This window comes from Chaetodon trifascialis, chromosome 13, assembly GCF_039877785.1.
Source record: "Chaetodon trifascialis isolate fChaTrf1 chromosome 13, fChaTrf1.hap1, whole genome shotgun sequence".
In the NCBI taxonomy this organism is placed as follows: Eukaryota; Metazoa; Chordata; class Actinopteri; order Chaetodontiformes; family Chaetodontidae; genus Chaetodon; species Chaetodon trifascialis.
In genome coordinates, this window is record NC_092068.1 from 18551145 (window position 1) to 18574437 (window position 23293).

A 23293-nucleotide genomic window follows, 5' to 3' on the forward strand; every position below is an offset into this window, starting at 1 on the left:
AGTTTTCTTTTTTCAAGAAAACTATGTCAAACTTTACTGCATGTCTTTCGATAGTGTAGTTAATGCACATTTTTCATCATTTTTGGACATTTCATGGACCAGATGAGTTACTGATTGATCAGTGAATCAAGAAACTAAATGGCAGACTAATCGACACAAATAACTGTTGGTTGTACGCTGAAGAAAATCTTTGTTTTGTTGATGATGGGATGACGGGCATGATCAGTACTAAACGTGAGCTGTGTGGGAGACATGCTGAGAGTTGATACTCTACCTGTGACCCATTGGTGTTTGAAGATGTGCCAGTGGACACACTATATTATCTGACTATGGACAGGCTAATCAATTACCAGCCTTCTCGTGCAGCGAGTGAAATACTCGTATTAGGGCAACTGTGCGTTCAGAGGCATCATTCAGGACAATGAGCTATAGCCACAGAGTGACAAGCTAGAAAAATGTCCCCACTTTTCAGGCTGTACAAATGACGTTTGGCCGCGATAACTCACAACTGGACACTTCATTTCAAGTCGGGAGCTCGCTGGCCAGTCAAAAGCTATTATACCATCTTCTTTATTTGTGGCCCTTGGTTTTGGTAGTGGGACCATCAAATAAATACTGCTAAAATGCCACTTCAGTCAAAAATATTGGCCAATTCTTTCTCTGCCGTGACTGGGTCCGGATGGCAACCTGTTTCTGATGGTATAAACCTTTAAGAGTCAGGTGGTCGCGCAGCTGGCATCCATCAGGCCCAACAGGACCATGAGGTAGTGTTGGATATATATGCAAGTGGGTAAGAGTGACCAAAGCTGCTGATCCCTTGGAGCCTTTCTCAAAGCATAATAGTCAAATGAATTGATTACCAATTTATCACTGGGGGAATTGCTTGCTTAGAGGAATAATCACTCACCGATAAAGAAGAAATGGCTATGAATACATTTCAAGGATGACAATCTTCGAGGAGTAATAGTATAATTTGTCACTTGTGACAGTCTATTTGATCGTTCTCGATATTTCAGCCTGGTGGGAATATTGGACAGAATCACGCCTGGTTGTCAGAGCCGGGCTGAGGTGTGTGTGAATTTGTCGAGTGGTGCTTTAATACGGTAATAAGATAGTAAGAAGAACACTTAGACTTCCTAAGGTGACAGCAGCTTTATCGCGCATCGCCTCATAAAGTCCCATCATATCTGTTTGCCACTATCGTCAAATGGCTGTTCAGCGGGCCTCTGTGTGTCCGTGTGTGGGTGTGTGAAAGAGAGAGAGGATGAGTGAACAACCTGTGTTTGTGCTGAGGGTGATGACATGAGAGCAGGGGGAGATCAGCATGAAAAGTGATCTGATGCTAGCCGAGGGCAGGAGAATACTGTAAGGGCCACAAAGATTTTGAGCTTTTTATAAGAAAAATAAGCCCATCCTCCCACGCTGAAGTGAATCATTTCTCTTTTCGCTCCTGTTCCCTCCTGAAGCTCAGGCAGCTGTGGTCAAACTTAGGTCAATAAAATGTCTGTCTGTCCATTGAGTTGCCACATCTATCAAAAGATGAAAGTTTGTCTTTAAAGGAGAGATAGAATTCACTGGGGAGAGACAGCGGGCCCGTTCTGTGAGGCATGCAGGAAATTAATCAAGGAAATGGGGTTTTTGGTGTGCCTATATCACATTTAATCTATCCTTTGTCCACATGTAGCCGGCTCCAAGCCTCACCAATCAAGAGCGACACGCTGGCTTTATGAAAAGCCACTTGTTCCCTGCATAATTGGGGGGTCTCATTGCTGAGTTAAATGGGAGGTGGAGGTGGAGGGAGGGGCAGTCTTGTTTGCCCATGTAAAGTGTGATCCAGATAATAGCATTCTCATCAAAGGCGGCAATTACATTCATTACAACAGCGCAAGGCGCGCCTGCAAGGAAATTAAGTGGTGAGAGGAAAGAAAAGCTTAATATATACCTCCTTTATCCTATCCCCCACCTCTCAGTTCTTTTTCAAATGCTCCTTGTGGAGCGGGAGACCTCAAGAAAGAAACAGTCTCAGTAAGAGAAGAATAAATCTTGTCAAAGTCCCCCTTCACCTTTCTGCCTCCAAGAGGCTCCCGTCTACCGTTACTATGGCTGCACTTGTCTGGGATTAAAAAGCTTTTCCAGGAGGGTAATCTCAAATGCAGCTTTTACACAAGCCCAACAAATGACACCAAGTCTTTAAAAACTGCTAAAGACCTTCTCTAAATTAAATTCCAATTTCTTTCAGGAAAGGAGGCGCAAATCAATTGTCTTGTGTGGCGTTAAACCACAAACAGCCTGTAAATCAAGCGGTTAAGAGGAGAAGGGAACCTTTTCATTCAGGCCTTTTAAATGTGAATCACAGCAAGTGGATAACACTGCAACCTTCTCAAAGACAGGTGTTGTCCCAGAGCCCATTCTACATGCGGCAGTGTGTAGAATCAAACGCACCCCTATAATTTTGATTAGTCTTATAAAGGTTTTGAGCTCAAGTCAGACCTTTATATAATGTTAAGTATATGAGCAATTACATCAAAACAGACAGACAATCTGGATTAGTGTGTTTGATTTATATTACATTAGATATTATTCAATTGGATCCAGCCAACAAAGTATTTCAGCAACACTCAAGTCATTTCTGTGCAAGTTCCCATCAGTGTGACCACAGCATTACTGGGTGTAAATGCCAGCCCTGGTAAGCCCTATTAGAGTATTACCAGCTCAGTCTCATTAATACATGCTCACTGCCCTTTAAAAGAACAGCCTAATATATTGTGCAGTGGACATATCATTAATGCAAAATTAAGTTTGACCAGACCAATTATTCCCCTTAAGTATTTTTAGACTTAATAAACATGTCCTTCAAACCAGAGGCTGCATTGGTTTTAAGTGCACAAATGCTTAGTTGGATATAGAACTTGAGATTATTGTATTAATGATTTATATCATATGAATAAAAACAAAACTATTGAAACAAATGAGCGCACCAAGAAGCACCCACTTTTTCTTCTCGTGCCGACAAATCATTGTGGCTGTGTGTAAATTATTCAACAGGATCTGGCCCCGGTGGAAACCTGAGCATAATTAAATTGCAATAAAATAACATTAGTGTGGACAGGCTGTTAGGAGGTGATGTAATTGGCCGCTCCAGCGGTCATGGTTCAACTGAGGAGGTCGACTGTCACGTCTTGCACTGGTCCTGTACATGCTGTCCCTGGGGACTGGCAGCTGACAGGACTCACTAGCTGACTGTACACTGAGCTTTCAGAGTCTGTACAGTGATAGCCATGATCTGTGTAATCCTGATGAGTAAAGCCTTTTCTGTAAGGTTAGCACTAATAAACACTACCAGCCTACATGTGTTAGCTTTGTATCTTGTGTCATGCGGTGTACTCGTGTCTCTAAACAGCGCGTGGTAGGAGAAGCACCTGTTTCACCACTGAGGCATGTGCGCCATCTAGCGTCCAGATGTTGAACTGTAATCCGGCAACAGCAGGCCTTCATGCGGGGCCAAATGCACCTGCCAAAGAAAGAATAGCTTGTTAAAATGACCCTGTTAATTCTCTTAAGTGACACAGAAACACATCAGACACAAGTCCAGTTACTGCACAGACTACACTGTAGAGGAGGAGGAACATTTTCAACACCAAATGAGTGTTGCTCATGTTACGAAGTAAAGAATTCAGTGGTGGCAGGTTTACATTACTGCTCTAATTCTACTGCTCAGACAGTTGCAGTTGTAATGTGGTAAAAGGATACAGCGGCCTCACTCAGCTTGGTCGTTTGTCATCTTCTCCTCAGTGGTTTTCCTACAACTTTGACACAAATGGGGCAATGCGATCTTCACCAAGCGCTTACTGGTAAATTATTGATTGTGATAAAACATGAATGAGTCAATATCTTTTGAAAGCAATGCAACTGTTGTGCCTCATTTGCCAATTGCGCATAATTGCAAGCAGTACATCTGGAAGTGTGTCATGTCACGGATGTGAGTGGATATGCTGTCAGTTAAATTCATTAGCTGGTGGGGAGAGATGGGTGTTTCCAATCTGCATATCTGTGGGAAAATAAAGCCACTGTGCTTTGATGACAGTGCATTTTCTAAGGCCTGCATGGTACGCTTCAATCCTTTAATTATGAAGCAACGACAGTATCATTTTTTTAATCATTTTAATCCAAGGTGCTTTCTAAAAAGAGATTTTTGATAAAAGTATAAGCTGATACTAGAAAAAACAACAATTCAATGGTAGGGCCTCCAACATTGTGAACTAATCAGACTTTAAGGGACCGTGTTTGTTGTCTTAATAATCCTGATTAAAATAACCCAAAAACATTATATGAAAGAGTCAATAACACACTGTAACATCGGGTTGAAGGGTGTTAAAATATTCTGTCGAAAGTGCGTTTTAGCTGGTTGGGCAGTATGTTTGTAGATGTTTGGAAACCGGTTTCACGCATTTATTTCGATATCATGCATTTTAAATGAGTAACTAACCGCCCGTCCGCGACCAACCATAAATCAGACACTGGAGTAGGTCATTGTATTTGCAAATAATGTATTATTAATCATATCTCACCCAATCTTTTGCAACACGTTCTTAGGCCTTGTCGACGGTCAAACTGAGTATCTTCGGTCCTTAGGCACAGAAAGATGGCGAGTTGGCGCGTTGTCGATGTTGTACTATTGTACAAATGTTGAGCTGTAATGATTTTGTTGATTTAATAATATGCTGGCAACTGTGGCACTTTGTGTTTCGACCAAAGTTAGAGCGTAGTCGTAGGAACCTTTCTTCGCAGGTACATGGAGCTTGTGGCGGGACGATTTTCACTGGTGCACGCACAGTGAACTTTCACCCATCCAACTGTCTTATTGTTTTGATTTAGCAGGTTGTGATTTCGTGTGAATTTTAGTGAGTGGGTCGACCGAAAGATTTTTTTTAACTGGTAATGCTGTTGAGGATTTACTCAGACACGTATAGATGATGTAAACAGATACCGTGTCGATCAGATACGCGGCGTTTTTGTTGACTACGATGCTTTCTCTAAGATAAGCTAACGTTAGCTGTGCGGCTAACGTAGCGTACGTAGCTTTGGTAACAACATGACGATGATGAGGAGCGGTGTGTAGGAGCGACCGACCAGACATCGGATCGCGCCGATTCTCTGTCAGATTTCTAGGATTATCCTGTCTTTGTGTCTGGATAGCTACAAGACGGCTTTTCCAACCCAACAAACAAAACAGGTCTTACTTAACCAGGAAGTTATCTTCGAAGAGGTAGGTGTGCATCTCTGAAAACCGACTAGCTAACAATGACGATAGAGCCCCTTTGAGTTTTGAAATGCGGTTGTGTTTTTTTTTTTTTTTTTTTACAGTATTTTGGTTTTGTAGTACATTGCCTGACCTCATACCGCTTCAGCTAGACTCTTCATTGTAATTGTTGTAGGTTGGACATTTGCACCACTTCCTTTCAATGGGTGAGGAAAAGCCGGACACGCTTGACTTTGTGAAGGATTTTCAGGAGTATCTGAGCCAGCAGACTCAACATGTCAACATGATATCAGGCTCTGTCAGCGGCGTCAAGGAGGCGGACGAGCTGCCACCAGGTAACTACCTCTGTGTCAATTACTCTCTTAAAGCCATATGATCCTTCAATAACTCTGTGATAAATGTTATTGTATGCAGGTCAACACAAGTGTGGCCAACGTGTGGGACTACATGTTATTTTGTAATCAGCTTGAATGTAGAAATGCATTGCTACTGTGTTCATGAAATAATATTATCACTGCTGAATCATTTGTTTCCTCCAGACAAAGTATGGTCAGAGTTTGTATGGTGTGTTATTTCATATTTACTGTCTGATGGCACTGTGGATTGGTGGTAACACTGTCGCCTCACAGCTAGAAGGTCCCGGGTTCGATTCCCGCTGTGGGCGCCGGGGGCGTGTCCTCCATTAACTCCACTCCACTTTGGTGCCTGTTCGAGGTTTCTGTGTGGAGTTTGCATGTTCTCCCTGTGTTCACCTGGGGTGTCCTCCATTTAAAAAATAAAACACTAAAACCCTGCAGGAAGATCATCACCTGACCAATGGTGACGAGAGGAACTGGGCGCCACCGTCGGCTGGCAGCCCACCACTTCTAGCCTGCTGCGGAGGAAGGACTTTACAGGATGGGCAAATGCGGAGAAATAATTTCACCTTAAGCATGACATGTGCATGTTGTGTGTGTTGCTGTGTTCACCGATGCATGGCATGTTGTGATTAATAAAAGTATGGAGCTTAATCTTAATTTAAAATTATAAATCCTGCTAATGTCCCTGTGTGCAGACTGCAGTCAGAATGGACTGGATCACCCCTCAGTGGACATGTCCCTGGAGGACAGCTCAGGGATCCTGGTGGATGGTTTTGAGAGGACCTATGACGGGAAGCTCAAGTGCCGCTACTGCAACTATGCCACCAGAGGCACGGCAAGGCTCATTGAGCACATTCGGATTCACACAGGTAAGTGTTAATAGTTCATTTCAGGGGATAGCATCGACACGCTTTTGAAACTTGGCCTGTTCTTCTTCATGAAACAGGAGAGAAACCTCACCGCTGCCACCTGTGCCCGTTTGCTTCGGCCTACGAGCGCCACCTGGAGGCCCACATGCGATCACACACAGGTGAGAAGCCTTACAAGTGTGAGCTGTGCTCCTTCCGCTGCAGCGATCGTAGCAACTTGTCGCACCACCGACGCCGACGCCACAAACTCCTGCCAATGAAAGGTGCTCGCTCCCTCTCCCATAAGAAGATGCTGAGTGTTTTACAGAAGAAGGCCAGCTCACTGGGCTATGGCCGCCGACTCCTCATCAACTTCAGCCCCCCTTCTATGGTGGTGCACAAGGCTGACAATGTGAACGACTTCTCCCACGAGCTGCCTCACTTACGTCAGGAGACCTATGATAATCAGAGTCGAGCAATCGAGGACGGGCACTCCACAGGTCAAAATCACCACCACCATGATATGGTTATGGATAACCCCCTGAACCAGCTGTCCACTCTAGCAGGCCAGTTGGCCAGCCTCCCTTCAGAGTCTCAGCCTCAGACTCAACCTCCCATGTCTCCAGGAGCGGAGTCTATCGTCGATGAGAAGCCCTTCCTTATCCAACAGCCCCACCCTGCCACAGCTCCTGTGGCAGTCACAGCAAGCATGACCCATGCCTCCTCCTCTTCCCCAATCACCCCAGAGCCCCGGGCTCCTCCCCACAGCAACTGCAGCCCTGGAGGTGGACCGTGCAGCGAGCACAGCGGGCGCACCAGTACCCCTAGTATCTCCAACAGCCAACCAAGTACGCCCGCCCCAGGCCTGTCTGCCCCGCTGCAGGACCCCCACATGCTGCATCACTGCCAGCACTGTGACATCTACTTCCCAGACAACATCCTTTACACCATCCACATGGGCTGCCACGGCTACGAGAACCCATTCCAGTGCAACATCTGCGGCCACAAGTGCAAGAGCAAGTATGACTTTGCCTGCCACTTTGCCCGCGGGCAGCACAAGTGATGAATGAACGAGGAAGTCCTCGACAGAACTTTTTACGGACAGCTTTGTTTTATTAATTCCATAGTAATTTTATTTATTGGTCTTTTACTTGGCCTTAATGTAGCCTAGCCTTTGAAAGTTGTACTGATAGAGGAACATGTCAACATTCAGATGGTTTCATATTGTATGGTGCCCATTCAAGTGTATTACAAAGGGATGATCAGTGTTTTCAACAGGTTGAGAATTTATTTGTGGTGGTGGAGTTTTGCTCACCTCAACAATTTCCCTGCTTAGTCAAACTAATTAACCTTAGGTTATCAAATTTGCAATATTGCTTAATTTTGTTTGTCTCCTGGGTTGTTTTTTAATAAGCATAGCTTCAAATGTAATGCTGTTCTTATGTTGGAGCTTCCCTTAAGTACATGAACTTGACTAAAAATGGCTATTTTATACAGTTTAAATGGCTTCACATCGGAATGAGTGAACACTTGAATTAATTCATACAGCAATCTAAAACCAACTTATGAATATATGAAGTGATAACAGCCGTACTAGGGGAAGAATGCTGAATGACCTGAGCCTTCTGAGGGAGTTATGCGTGGAGGACCTGCTCACACTTTTAGACAAAAACAAAATGCAAAAAGCTGAAGAAACTTGTCTTTTGCAGGGCAACTCTGAGTGGGACGCCCAAGTAAATTCTCAACACTCCTGGTACTTTATCAAAGATTGCTCTGAAGATACTAACACAGGAGTGATGCTGTTGGCCTGGAGAGATCTTACCTAAGCCTTGTTGAAATTATTTCAGTGCTTGGTGCATTACTACTATTTATTTGCAGTGCCTGACAAAGTCACTTTCTTGTGTGTCCAAGATAGAGAGGACTGTTATTTTGAAGATTAATGGATATTTTCGCAATATCCCCTTCTTACTGTAATGGATAGGCCCAGAACCTTAGAAAAACAAGTTTAGCCATTCTAGTTTTCTATGGTAGCAATGTTTTTTTTGTTTTTTTGTTTGTTTTTTTTCCCACCAAAATTCTGCTCCACGAATGCTGCTAAGAAACTTTGTTTTGAAGTCCCTCCGCACAGTGCCCTTCTTTGACCAGCATCGTGGTAACTTCACTCATTTTGTTAAAAGGGTTTTGCATATCCTTTTCATGACATCATGTCACATTCTGATGTTTTGATATTGTATGAAGTCACTTTGATATCCAGTGTCTCCATGTTTAGGACAGAATCACCAAGTCTTGTGTCTCATGTGAACACTTTTTCAGAATTGCCACGTAACGCTGGGGATGCCACGTTTAAGCCTTTGTGATAACAAACACTGAGATTCCCCATTTATCATACGGGCCCCAGGGCTTTTCTGAATATTTACTGAGTATTGTATTGAGTGGTTGGATAGATGTTCAGTGTCAAAAAAGCAAAATCATGTTGCAGTAAGACTGCTACTTTAGCAGGGTTGTTCTTTGTCTTGGGTAATGTTGTCAATGGAGAACATAGTTACTGTTTTTAGGACCACCTCTTTGTCACCATGCTTACCAGTAATAGGGGCATCCAGTAATGACTGCCTTATGTTCTCTCAGTGTGTCGTAGGTTCATAGGTAATGGTGAATGTTAAAGCCTTTGGGCGATCACTCTCTCCCTCTGGGGTGGCAAATCATTTTATTGTGACATGGATTAATCAAACTAATTTATAAGTAAAGTGTTTTCTAACTGAGCTGCACTTTGTCTTTTGTTTTTCTTTTTCTCCGTCGTCTTTATATTCATTAACAGTCCTATTATGATGGGATGTTAATATTTAATGTTCATTTAAGAGGATGGCAATGAAATAGGCAAACACAGATTGTCTTTTGATGATGCTTTTAATCAGGTAATGTGATAAAGAGAGAAGAAACGGTGAGTATAATTCACAGAATAGTGAGAAATGTAATGATTGCTAAAGAAGACTGAAGCAGCTCACTGCAGTATCAAGCTAAGCCTTGTTCTGCTCATGAGTCCCTTCTTCCTTTTTCTCAGGGTCCGCTGAAGAGAAATAGAGAAATGTCTTTTATTGTAATCTTTTCTCAAGATCACGAGAACACAATGAATTCTCTCATGACTAACTGAATATAATTCTTCAATTCAAAACCAGACAGAAATGGCTACAAACCTTTGAGTGTGATGGGACCCAGAACCACAGTTCGGCTGTGGTGTTTTGACTCCAGGTCTCTGGCCACACGGGGTCTGCGGCAGCGGGAGTTCTTGTCAGAGGCTGGGCATATCAGGACCTTGCACTGGATGAACACCGACTCTGAGGCTCGCAGGAACTTGAAGGACTGAAATGTGAACTGGGCATAGGGACTGGTGCCACTCGTGTAATCATGGTAGGTGCTGTCATTCTGATGTCTAGACATCAAACACATACAGTGTTACTGGACAGTACAACGGAACTGAAGAGAGAAGTCCTATATTCACAAAGTATTTTGTTATTTTTAATATAAAATTTACTTGAAAATACCAATAACATAAAGTAAAAGTCTCACATTTAAAATCCTGCTTAAGTACAAATCAGCAAAGTCTTGGTATCAAAAGTAAAATGATTGGTTTTGCAGAAAAATGGCCTTTGACATATTTTCAAACAGTACATTGTCAGATTGTTAATACTGATGTATCAACACATAAGTAGCATTGTACAACTGTAGCTGGGTGAGGTCCATCTTTTAACTGCTTTTACAGCTGGGTAGTTCAGTGCAACGTGAGGATCCGACCTCCTCCAAAGTCACCAGGTAAATCTGAGAGGTTGTGAGATGATTACTGGACCATCCATTTTCTATGCCGCTTATCCCTTTCGGGGTCGCGGGGGGGCCAGAGCCTATCTCGGCTGTCAACGGGCGAGAGGCGGGGTACACCCTGGACCGGTCGCCAGCCGATCACAGGGCACATACACACACCATTCACACTCACACTCACACCTAGGGTGTCACCAATCAACCTAATGAGCATGTTTTTGGTCTGTGGGAGGAAGCCGGAGTGCCCGGAGAGAACCCACGCATGCACGGGAAGAACATGCAAACTTCACACAGAAAGGCCCGACCCGGGAATCGAACCTGCGACCTTCTTGCTGTGAGGCACAAATTTATATTGGATTTTTAGGACTTTCTCTAATCTTTCCTTTTTTGATGAAATACTGGATAATTTTTGCATTGTTTGCATTTACTGGGAAAATGTCTCCTTGATGGAACTGCTAAGAACTCATGGACATGTGAAAGTTGACAGGAGGCCCCAAGCTGCTTTTTTTTTGTTCAAAGGCACAAACCAAACAGTGTTCTTGTGTCTGTAACAATGCATTTTATAAGCTTATCATATGTGTTTCAATGTAAAATCTTAATCTGAAAATCAGAGAATGAAGATATTCAAATACCTCAAACTGTATTTGAGCACAGGACTTGAGTAAATGTACTTTCCACCACTGATGTTTGGTGGTATTCACCAGATATTTCAGCATTAACTGCCTGCTCTTACTTTGAAAACAGGCACAGGAACCTAGTCAGATTACTGACTTAATCAACACTGTTCATGGGGAGCAATGCATGCTTTCACCTTACCCGTTACGGACCAGATAGTAAGCTCTGTTCTGGAAATCATGGCGTGATGGTGAGGCCACACAGGTGTCAAGAAACAGGACCAGGTTGTCGTCACGCCACACCTGGTCCACTTGGACAAACAAGGGCTGGTTGAGTGTCACCTCGTATGGAAATTGGGTCACCTGAAGTGTGAAAGCAAAATGTCAGCATGTTGCAGAAGTATTTACAAAAGGAAGTTTCTGCACAGTCGCTCTAATATCCACACCGGATAGGTGAAGCTGCTGGATGTGTAGAATTGCATGGTGATGTTGAATCTGCCTGTGCCTGTAATGCTGCTGTTGCCACTATGATAGACAAGGTACATAGTCTGGGCTGAAGAGTCCTGGTCCATTCGACAGATCACATTCAGCTTCAGGTGAGACTGGCGTGTGATCTCTCCATAATCGGAGGTGTAGCCACGGATACTGTTGGTGTACGTGATTCTGCCATTCTCGGACTGTTCAAGTAGAAGATATTGAAAAAATAGTCACACTCAAGATTCCACTGACATGTAATTCTCCCATGATTTGTGGGATAATTATTAGGAAGCACTGTACACTGTTCATGTTTTCCAGAGGGTGATGATTTGCCTACCTTGTTAATGTTGCCACAGCTAGCAAGAGGGAAATTGAAGACCACCTGATAATAGGAAACCTGGGGTCTGCAGTACGGGTCGTTCAGGTACAGGCTGGAGCTGTTATAGCCAAGAGAGTTCAGGTAGGACCTCTGAATCACAATGTGCATCCTGTTTGAGGAGCATGTCACTCGACCTGACGAAAGATAGGGTTCACAAGATTTAATTGGTTTCAGGATAAACGGGTAAGATTACACAATGTTTAAGTTTTTAGCCATGCTCGGTCAGTCGGTCGGGCGGCTAGTTGGCCTGTCCACCACATTGGTCCAGAAATCTTATCAACTATTGAAAGGATTGCCATGAAATTTTGTACGGCCATTCTGTACAGTTCTGTTCATGGTCCCCAGAGGATGAAACCTACTGACTTGGGTGATTTGCTGATTTTTTCTCTAGCTATGAGGTTGACATTTTTTTTAAATGAAATGCCTTGACATCTATTGGATGTATCACAATGAATAACTTTGGTGACCCCTTCACTTTTCATGTAGCACCATCATCAGGTCAAATTTTTCATTTGTCCAATACTTTTGTTTCTAACCAAAAACAATTGACACTTACTTCAGCCTGAACTGTATATTGTGTCACGCAAAAAATGTGACTGACCACCTGACAGAAGAGGATATGGATATGCTAATTTATAGTATTCTGGCTGATTCTAGGGTGTACAATTAGGAAGGAGATTAAGGGGCAGTGATTGTTTTCCACTTGAGTTAAGTTGGAGGAATCAAAAGAGAAAGATTCAAAAAGAGAATTACCAAATTTGAAGGAGGAGAGGAAAAAATATCCTGACGTTTAGTCCCTGGTATGAAAGTCAAGCTCCAAAAATATTGAATCCTACCTTACCCACAAAGCAACCAATAGCATTTTTTTATTAGACCCTTTGCAAGTCACAGCAGCCATTATACATTGTTTTAACAGGAGCTAAATGAGTCCACAGTAAACATTGAACACATATTTAATGGCAAAATCAAAACTAGATGTGTTGCATCCACTATTAGATATACCATTGCTGTACCTGAGCTTGGTTTTAGAGAGCTTGTAAATTCAGCCTTGAACCCTCGACCAACCACAGAATAATCAGACCTGAAGACCACAGTCATGTAGTTGGAGGTGGAGTGGAAGGAATTCAGACTGTTGTTGCACACTTTGCCCAGAAATGGGGAGTTGACAGACGACCCATCGTAGACTGAAATGTAGTCACAGGAGCAGCAGTTCTCCAACCTGTTTTTTTTAAAAGATGATAAACACCATAAATTATTGATTTACTGAAACAAAACTCAAAAAACACTCCCATTGTGTCTGTGATATTATTAATTTAGATCCCGATTCCATTGGTAGGGTTAGGGTTAGTTCATAATACTCTTGAGATCTGTTTGTAATTTCATCACATCATTTCTCCATTTGGAAGTCTTCTGCTAATTCACTATACACTAATGACCTCCAAAAAGCAGTCTATTCTTCACTTACTGCAGGTATGTGAAATCCAGGAAGATTCTTTGGTCATTCGGAGCTCTGAGCTGCCACCTACAGTATGAGTTGTCCTGGTAGTAGCCGGGGTGGTTTGGGCTGGAGAAGGTGCCAGAGCCAAAGAGATAACCTCCACAGGGGGTTGCTAAAGGTGGACAAGATAACAGGAGCATCATTGCAGTGAATCATGTTTGCAGCAGGCTCCTTTTGCACACTGAGGATTTTGCCACACTTCTAACAACATGAAGGCTTTGCTAAGAGATACAGGAGAGTATTAAGACATTTCAGACATACATCCTGCAAGCAGAATAGCAGTTTATTCTGATATATTGTAAGTAGTTGAGAGGTTTCCATACCCGTGGTTGGAGTGGTTGATTGGCAGTAACCTACATGACAAAGAGAGGACAATAAAATGATTACAACTGTTTACGTCTCTTCTTACTGTTTAAAACATAGTCTGATACATTTGTTGTTTCTTCTACACCATGCTAAAGTTAGCATCAGCAAATACAACTTTCTGATCAGCCCGGACATTCTGTTTCAACAGGAAATATGCCATATTAGGAGGAGAAGATGCCAGTTCGTATCACTGAACTCTCCATTTCAATGGAAGCTTAATAATAATCCAGTAATTCCTTCATGAGGGCTAATACTAGAGTAGTGTGTATCAGAGAGATAAAACATTAGATTTAGTTCAAATTGTGATCATAGTGTGCAGCAGCCTCTCTGCTGAGCCTTGAGGGATGTGATACTTACGGTAGTAATCATAACAACAGTTTCCATTGTATTGACAAGAGCTTGCGCAGGAGCAGCTGCCCAAGTGTCTGCCACAGTTGTATCGACATGAGGCCTGAGCTGAGAGACACAGGAGAGTATTAAAACATTTGAAGATCTTTTAATGTTTTATTCTTTCAAATATCAGCAGCTGAGAGGTTTCCATACCTGTGGGTGGAGCAGTTGATGAGCAGTAATCTACATGACAAAGAGAGGAGAATAAAATGATTACAAACTTTTACGTCTCTTCTTACTGTTTAAACCACAGTGTGATACATTTGGCATGAAGGTAAGTGCACCAGTATACTCCACCAGAACTGCTTTAAGGATGGTCAAAAGGCTGCAGAAACCTGCTCATTCTCCACGTTTTTAAACGGCAGCATGTCTCTCCCCTTCCTTGGTGGACAGTTCTTACTCCACCTTCAAGTCATTCACAGCGGCTATTTGCACTTTCACCTCCCTACATGGTCGGACAACACGTCATGATCCGGTCTGTTTAGTTTTGTTATTTAGTTTTTGATCTCGATGGTTGTTTGTCACATTTTGCTTTACTTCCTGTGTGTTCCCGCCCTTGCTTTTTGATTTGTTTCACCTGTGCCTCTTTAGTTCTCCTCCCCTGTCTATTTAAAGCTGCAGTAGGTAAGATCGAGTTCCACGTCACTCCCCCTCCCTCTCCGCTGCACTCATGCCCTGCCTCCAAGCCCCTCCTCCCTGAGGCATCTGCACAGCTGCTGTGACAACCAGTAACGTTAGCCTTAGCATTGGAAACAAGCTAACTCTGCCCAGCTGCTACATCAGAGTCGCTAACATACCGTACCCGCTGGAGTGTTGGCAGCGGCAGTATGGGCAGTTTCTCCTTTGTGGGTGGCTGTTGCTCCACCATAGCTTTCACCTGCCTCCTGACGCTGCTCACCGAACTGTTTGGCTGAGCGGCGGGAGGGGGCGGTTCGCAGCATGTGTGAGTAGTGATTGACAGATGTCAGACACTCCCTCAGATGCTCCTCTGGCTCTGATTGGTTGTTTTGTGTCGGGCGCGGTGTATTCTTGCAAATCACAGTTGGAGCAGTAGGTGGGACCAATGGAGCCGTTTTTTTGTTTTTTTTTCACAGATTACATGTTTCATGTACTACTGTCTGGGCATACGGACAGTTTTAGCAAATATGACAAAAAATTACTTGTCTGCTAGTTGTGTCAAGAGTTCCCGTCTGGTCATGAGCATTTCTGTGGATTACCTCTCAGTGTGGACTTTTGCTTAGTTATCCCCTGGACCTTGCTTGCTTGTTGGACATTTGGACTATGCTCCCTTTGCATTGGATTTTGTTGAGCTGTATGGGATCCTTGCTTTTGTTTCAACCCTCACCGGGCTCACCCTCCCACAAGTCTCTGTTTGGTTTGCGTTTTTGTTGAATTTATTGACCTGCTTCCTAGTCATTGGGGTTTGAAATACGTCAGCAGTTGACTGGCAGTAATCTACATGACCGAGAGAGGAGAATAAAATGATGTCTGTCTTCATCACCTCGTCTTGCTGTGTAAAACAAAGATCGCCATACACCTCTTGTTTATGTCTGTGAAAGCACTGAGGATTGGACACACTGACTTCCTCAGAGGGATGCAAAACCTTGTCACACTGTTGATTGGATAGAGTTGGCACTTACAGTTGTAGTCATAGCAACAGTTGCCATAGTATCGACATGAGCTTTGGCAGGAACAGCTTCCCATGTGCATGCCGCAGTTGTACCGACATGAGGCGTGACCTGAGAGACACAGGAGGACAGAGTCTTACTGAAGTATTTACACTTGTCTGTCAGGCAGTAATTGATCTGTTAATGTTTAACAAGGAGGGATGGCCCTGACTCTATGCCTGCACTTACCTTTGACAGGATGGATGAGACTGGATCCTATTAAAATATGATTTTACTCTCCGAAATTTTGGATTTTATGATTATTTTATGCACTTATTTATGCCATTATTTAATTATTTTACTATTAACCTCATTTTTATTTGTATTATTTCCTATTAAAATATTTTCTTCTCACAAGAGGCTTCCCATCACCTTCTGTTCACAACCAGAGCCCTCACTATCCTTTTTTAAGAAATAACTACCCCAGAAGGTACTGCAGATACCCTGGAGAGCTGGGGGGCTTTGGTTAATAAACAAAGTTCCCACTGCCAACCTGCACTGTTGTCCAGTCAACCTTGCATCTCTACATACACTTTGAACCCGTTTTTTTAAAGGATTCTTTTTAAGAATTTCTTTTGATTTCTTAAGGATCATTTGATTTTAAAAAAAAGGTCTTAATATTTAATATCTATTTTAATATCTGTTCGATCCACACAGGCCCCAACAGCCTGTGCCCCTGGTAGTACTCCTGAAAGAGTACTGCGCTCTTACCTAAACCTGACCTCAGAGCAAAAACTGTATCTGTAGTCATGACTCCCCTAAAATATTTTGTTGCAGTGGTGGTTTGGGCTCGGGGTGTATTTACAGCAGCATAGATGCTGTTGAATGATCGTGGAAATATTACATGAATACCACAGATGGCAGTGTGTCGCTATGATCCTCTCACTCTTCCTGGACTACATGCTGCGACTTGTTGCTTTGATCATGAAGGTGACACCACTCTATACAGCATACAGGCTGCAATATAGTATAGGATTGAGTATTTATAGGAAATAGTTTAGATCATAAAGATCCAAGATGAAACTGGCTGAAGGGTGGGACTGAGAGAGAAAGGCACAATTACAAATCTGCCTGCTACTTCATCAGCACAGACAGTCCACTGATTTATCAATACATATACTATGCTTATATACAACTTTATATATACTTTATATACACGACTTCTATTTCAGATCCATGGTTGGGGCCATAGATTCTAACTTACAGAAACGTCTGTCAGATAAAGGATCAATGTGTGATCATGATCAAGTTAAGAAGGGGAATGGCATCTCCCCCCATCCCTCCTCAAATCACCTGCTACCATCAGGATAGCAGAATCTGATGACGCTGTTTCATTTCAAAATATTTGTTGTTCAGTTTTTCAAATACCTGGGGTGGTATATGGGTATGGTGTAGTCCTTGGGCAGTAATCTGAAAGAAAGATGAGAGTAACAGAAGTGAATCTCAAAGCTTTTTCTTCACCTCCTCTAGTAAATACGAGGGTTGGATAACGGTGAGACAGTGAGGTTGTTGAAGCCTGAGATCTGATGGACACGTACAGTGGTAGTCGTAGCAGCAGTTGCCATAGTACTGACAAGATGATGAGCAGGAACAGCTTCCCAGGTGGCGACCACAGTTGTAACGACAGGAGGAATAATCTGGGAGAAAATGTCTACTTTACAGCAAGCTTACAAATAAAAGTGTGCTTTTCTCTTCTGGAATATTTTCTGAGAGAGATTAAATTACGTGTTACTCCTGGTGTTGGTGGTGCTGTGGACGTGGATAAGCAGTATTCTGTAGGACAGAGACATTAGATGGTTAATATGTGAACCTAGCTCACTCTTCCAGACTGCTACACTCTTTCCTCTCACCAGAAGCCAGTTTATGGCTCCAGTCTGGTCTCACCCCCAGTGGCAGAGGAAGATCCTTAACTGAAGTACCAATACAACTATGTAAAACTAGTCCATTACAGGTAAAAGTGCTGCCTGCATTCATCATCCTATATAAATTCAGAAGTGCCAACAGTAAACTGTACTCCAGCTATTGTAAAAGTACTCCTTCTGCAGAAAAAAAAAGGACAGTATAATATCATATATTACATTATTGCCAATACTGATGCATCAATACATCAGCAGCATTTCACCATTGTAGCTGAAGCGTAGCTACATTTTCCCTCTGAAATGTAGAGGAGTAGAAGTATAAAGAATGGTAGAATGCAAATATTGAGGTAAAGTACAAATACCTCCAAACTTACTTGACTAATTGTATTTAATTACTCTCTGCCGCTGCTTACCTCTGTAGTCTGAACAACAGTCCCCTCTGTATTGACAGCTTGAGGAGCAAGAGCAGTTTCCAACCTGGTAGCCACAGTTGTATCTGCAGGAACCTCCAGCTGCAGACGAAACAAACAAAACAACTCACATGACTGAAACCACACAGTTTCAGCCCCTCTCCACATGGCTGTAGTGAGACTTTTCTGTGTTTTAATGTCCCTGAAATCTTTGGTGTCATTGAAATGCGTAAACATCTTCATCATAATCATTGTGACTTACCCACAACTCGGTAATAAGCGCGGAATCCTGAGTGGCTAACGCTGCTATCACTCCTGAAGCGCACAGTCAAATAAGCGCCGGTGGAGTAGAAGGTGGTACGGTTCCTGCCACACAGCACCCCCAGAAGCCTGCTACTGGTGGTTGAGCCATCATAGACGGAAATGGCATCAAAAGAACAACTGGGGTGACTCTCAATGCTGTGAAAGAAGCACAAAAGGTTGAATTTAAAGTTACAGGTAATACAGCAACAGCAGTTAGTGACCACAGGGGCCTCCTGGATATGCAGAGCATTACTTACTCTACAACGGGGAACTCCAGCTGCACGATTCGTCGTCCTGGTCTGATGTACCATGTGCAGTGTGCGTTCATTGGATAATTGTTTGGATAGTTGGGGCTGAAGAAAGTGCCGCTGCTGCCATACAGGTAGCCACCACATGAGTGATTTGAAGGAGCTCAAGGTCATAGAAAATGTAAAAATAAATTACTCAGAAGGAATGAAAAAATAACAGGGGAAAATTTTCAAGTGAGAAACATAATATTAAATGAATAAGAAATAAATAGGTAATTCATTTTTGTGTGACAGGGAGAATTTGAACAAAGCGAGATGTACCAGTACACTGTAGTTTGCATCAGGAAGTGATGTCGCAGATCAAAAACAAGTGTTCGTTATCCCAATAATGAGATCTGATAATGATAATCTGTAGTCATGACTCCCCTAAAATATTTTGTTGCAGTGGTGGTTTGGGCTCGGGGTGTATTTACAGCAGCATAGATGCTGTTGAATGATCATAGTAATATTACATGAATACCACAGACGGCAGTGTGTCGCTATGATCCTCTCACTCTTCCTGGACTACATGCTGCGACTTGTTGCTTTGATCATGAAGGTGACACCACTCTATACAGCATACAGGCTGCAATATAGTATAGGATTGAGTATTTATAGGAAATAGTTTAGATCATAAAGATCCAAGATGAAACTGGCTGAAGGGTGGGACTGAGAGAGAAAGGCACAATTACAAATCTGCCTGCTACTTCATCAGCACAGACAGTCCATGAATTTATCAATACATATACTATACATATATACAACTTTATATATACTTTATATACACCACTTCTAGTTCAGATCCATGGTTGGGGCCATAGATTCTAACTTACAGAAACGTCTGTCAGATAAAGGATCAATGTGTGATCATGATCAAGTTAAGAAGGGGAATGGCATCTCTCCCCATCCCTCCTCAAATCACCTGCTACCATCAGGATAGCAGAATCTGATGACGCTGTTTCATTTCAAAATATTTGTTGTACAGTTTTTCAAATACCTGTGGTGGTATATGGGTATGGTGTAGTCGTTGGGCAGTAATCTGAAAGAAAGATGAGAGTAACAGAAGTGAATCTCAAAGCTTTTTCTTCACCTCTTCTAGTAAATACGAGGGTTGGATAACAGTGAGACAGTGAGGCTGTTGAAGCCTGAGATCTGATGGACACGTACAGTGGTAGTCGTAGCAGCAGTTGCCATAGTACTGACAAGATGATGAGCAGGAACAGCTTCCCAGGTGGCGACCACAGTTGTAACGACAGGAGGGAGGAGCTGGGAGAAAATGTCTACTTTACAGCAAGCTGACAAATAAAAGTGTTCTTTTCTCTTCTGGAATATTTTCTGAGAGAGATTAAATTACCTGTTGTTCCTGGTGGTGGTGTTGGTGGTGCAGACGTGGATAAGCAGTATTCTGTGTGACACAGACATTAGATGGTTAACATGTGAACTTAACTCACTCTTCCAGACTGCTTCACTTTTTAGTTTATGGCTCCAGTCTGGTCTCACCCCCAGTGGCAGAGGAAGATCTTTAACTTAAGAAGTACCAATACAACTATGTAAAACTAGTCCATTACAGGTAAACGTCCTGCCTGCATTCATCATCCTACATAAACTCAGAAGTGCCAACAGTAAACTGTACTCCAGCTATTGTAAAAGTACTCCTTCTGCAGAAAATTGGACAGTATAATATCATATATTACATTATTGCCAATACTGATGCATCAATACATCAGCAGCATTTCACCGTTGTAGCTGAAGTGTAGCTACATTTTTCCTCTGAAATGTAGAGGAGTAGAAGTATAAAGAATGGTAGAATGGAAATATTGAGGTAAAGTACAAATACCTCCAAACTTACTGCACTTAATGTAATTAGTTACTTTCTGCTGCTGCTTACCTCTGTAGTCTGAACAACAGTCCCCTCTGTATTGACAGCTTGAAGAGCAAGAGCAGTTTCCAACGTGGTAGCCACAGTTGTATCTGCAGGAACCTCCAGCTGCAGACGAAACAAACAAAACAACTCACATGACTGAAACCACACAGTTTCAGCCCTCTCTACATGGCTGTAGTGAGACTTTTCTGTGTTTTAATATTCCTGAAATCACAGACAGTCTATGGATTTATCAATACATATCAATGCACAGTTATGCTCCTTCTATTTCAGATCCATGGTCGGGGCCATAGATTCTAACTAACAGAAACGTCTGTCAGATGAAGGGTCAAAGAGTCAGGCAGACTAGACTAACATATTCAACAAAACAACCCCTCTGCCCTGCACTCTCTCTGCTACTAGGGGATGGAGAGGGTGGGACAGCAGGTTAACAGAGGGAATGGCATCTCCCCTCAAAGTATTTGTTGTCCAGTTTTTTAAATACCTGTGGTGAAATGAGGGTATTCCGTAGTCGTTGGGCAGTAATCTGAAAGAAAGATAAGAGTAACAGAAGTGAATCTCAAAGCTTTCTCTTCACCTCTTCTGGTAAATACGAGGGTTGGATAACGGTGAGACAGTGAGGCTGTTGAAGCCTGAGATCTGATGGACACGTACAGTAGTAGTCGTAGCAGCAGTTGCCATAGTACTGACAAGATGATGAGCAGGAACAGCTTCCCAGGTAGTAACCACAGTTGTAACGACAGGAGGGAGGAGCTGGAAGAAATTGTCTACTTTACAACAAGCTTACAAATAAGTGTGCTTTTCTCTTCTGGAATATTTTCTGAGAAAGATTGAATTACCTGTCGGTGATGTCAGGTCTGTTGTTGTGTCTGTGGACGTGGATAAGCAGTTTGTAAGTTTACTTTACAGCAAGTTTACAAATAAAAGTGTGCATTTCTCTTCTGGAATATTTTCTGAGAGATTAAATTACGTGTTACTCCTGGTGTTGGTGGTGCTGTGGGCGTGGATAAGCAGTATTCTGTAGGACAGAGACATTAGATGGTTAATATGTGAACCTAACTCACTCTTCCAGACTGCTTCACTTTTTAGTTTATGGCTACAGCCTGGTCACACCCCCAGTGGCAGAGGAAGATCTTTTACTGAAGTATCAATACAACTATGTAAAACTAGTCCATTACAGGTCAAAGTCCTGCCTGCATTCATCATCCTACATAAACTCAGAAGTGCCAACAGTAAACTGTACTCCAGCTATTGTAAAAGTACTCCTTCTGCAGAAAACTGGACAGTATAATATCATATATTACATTATTGCCAATACTGATGCATCAATACATCAGCAGCATTTCACCGTTGTGGCTGAAGTGTAGCTACATTTTTCCTCTGAAATGTAGAGGAGTAGAAGTATAAAGAATGATAGAATCGAAATGTTGAGCTAAAGTACAAATACCTCCAAACTTACTGCACTTAATGTAATTAGTTACTTTCTGCTGCTGCTTACCTCTGTAGTCTGAACAACAGTCCCCTCTGTATTGACAGCTTGAAGAGCAAGAGCAGCTTCCAACGTGGTAGCCACAGTTGTATCTGCAGGAACCTCCAGCTGCAGACGAAACAAACAAAACAACTCACATGACTGAAACCACACAGTTTCAGCCCCTCTCTACATGGCTGTAGTGAGACTTTTCTGTGTTTTAATATTCCTGAAATCACAGACAGTCTATGGATTTATCAATACATATCAATGCACAGTTATGCTCCTTCTATTTCAGATCCATGGTCGGGGCCATAGATTCTAACTAACAGAAACGTCTGTCAGATGAAGGGTCAAAGAGTCAGGCAGACTAGACTAACATATTCAACAAAACAACCCCTCTGCCCTGCACTCTCTCTGCTACTAGGGGATGGAGAGGGTGGGACAGCAGGTTAACAGAGGGAATGGCATCTCCCCTCAAAGTATTTGTTGTCCAGTTTTTTAAATACCTGTGGTGAAATGAGGGTATTCCGTAGTCGTTGGGCAGTAATCTGAAAGAAAGATAAGAGTAACAGAAGTGAATCTCAAAGCTTTCTCTTCACCTCTTCTGGTAAATACGAGGGTTGGATAACAGTGAGACAGTGAGGCTGTTGAAGCCTGAGATCTGAGGGACACGTACAGTAGTAGTCGTAGCAGCAGTTGCCATAGTACTGACAAGATGATGAGCAGGAACAGCTTCCCAGGTGGTAACCACAGTTGTAACGACAGGAGGGAGGAGCTGGAAGAAATGGTCTACTTTACAACAAGCTTACAAATAAGTGTGCTTTTCTCTTCTGGAATATTTTCTGAGAAAGATTGAATTACCTGTCGGTGATGTTAGGTCTGTTGTTGTGTCTGTGGACGTGGATAAGCAGTTTGTAAGTTTACTTTACAGCAAGTTTACAAATAAAAGTGTGCATTTCTCTTCTGGAATATTTTCTGAGAGATTAAATTACGTGTTACTCCTGGTGTTGGTGGTGCTGTGGGCGTGGATAAGCAGTATTCTGTAGGACAGAGACATTAGATGGTTAATATGTGAACCTAACTCACTCTTCCAGACTGCTTCACTTTTTAGTTTATGGCTACAGCCTGGTCACACCCCCAGTGGCAGAGGAAGATCTTTTACTGAAGTACCAATACAACTATGTAAAACTAGTCCATTACAGGTCAAAGTCCTGCCTGCATTCATCATCCTACATAAACTCAGAAGTGCCAACAGTAAACTGTACTCCAGCTATTGTAAAAGTACTCCTTCTGCAGAAAACTGGACAGTATAATATCATATATTACATTATTGCCAATACTGATGCATCAATACATCAGCAGCATTTCACCGTTGTGGCTGAAGTGTAGCTACATTTTTCCTCTGAAATGTAG

At 42.6% G+C, this 23293-nt stretch overlaps 1 protein-coding gene across 2 annotated transcripts; it reads left to right on the plus strand.

The window, feature by feature from the left end:
• Positions 1–4830: 4830 nt before the first annotated feature.
• ikzf5 (IKAROS family zinc finger 5) lies at positions 4831–9225 on the plus strand. 2 transcript variants are annotated; one of them, XM_070978342.1, is made up of 4 exons: positions 4831–5266; positions 5436–5595; positions 6315–6488; positions 6566–9225. In XM_070978342.1, the coding sequence occupies exons 2-4, from the start codon at positions 5463–5465 to the stop codon at positions 7528–7530; spliced, it is 1272 nt and encodes a 423-aa protein (XP_070834443.1). In that variant the 5' UTR covers positions 4831–5266; positions 5436–5462; the 3' UTR covers positions 7531–9225. The 2 variants fall into 2 exon arrangements, with proteins under 2 accessions (XP_070834443.1, XP_070834444.1); XM_070978343.1 differs by having other exon boundaries at positions 4859–5270.
• Positions 9226–23293: the final 14068 nt, after the last annotated feature.

Bases quoted from the DNA above. Each gene is read 5' to 3' on its own strand.
- ikzf5 (XM_070978342.1), top strand. From the start codon at position 5,463: ATGGGTGAGGAAAAGCCGGACACGCTTGACTTTGTGAAGGATTTTCAG. The intron at 5,596-6,314 runs GTAACTACCTCT...CCCTGTGTGCAG, and splicing joins GGCGGACGAGCTGCCACCAG to ACTGCAGTCAGAATGGACTG. The intron at 6,489-6,565 runs GTAAGTGTTAAT...TTCATGAAACAG, and splicing joins GCACATTCGGATTCACACAG to GAGAGAAACCTCACCGCTGC.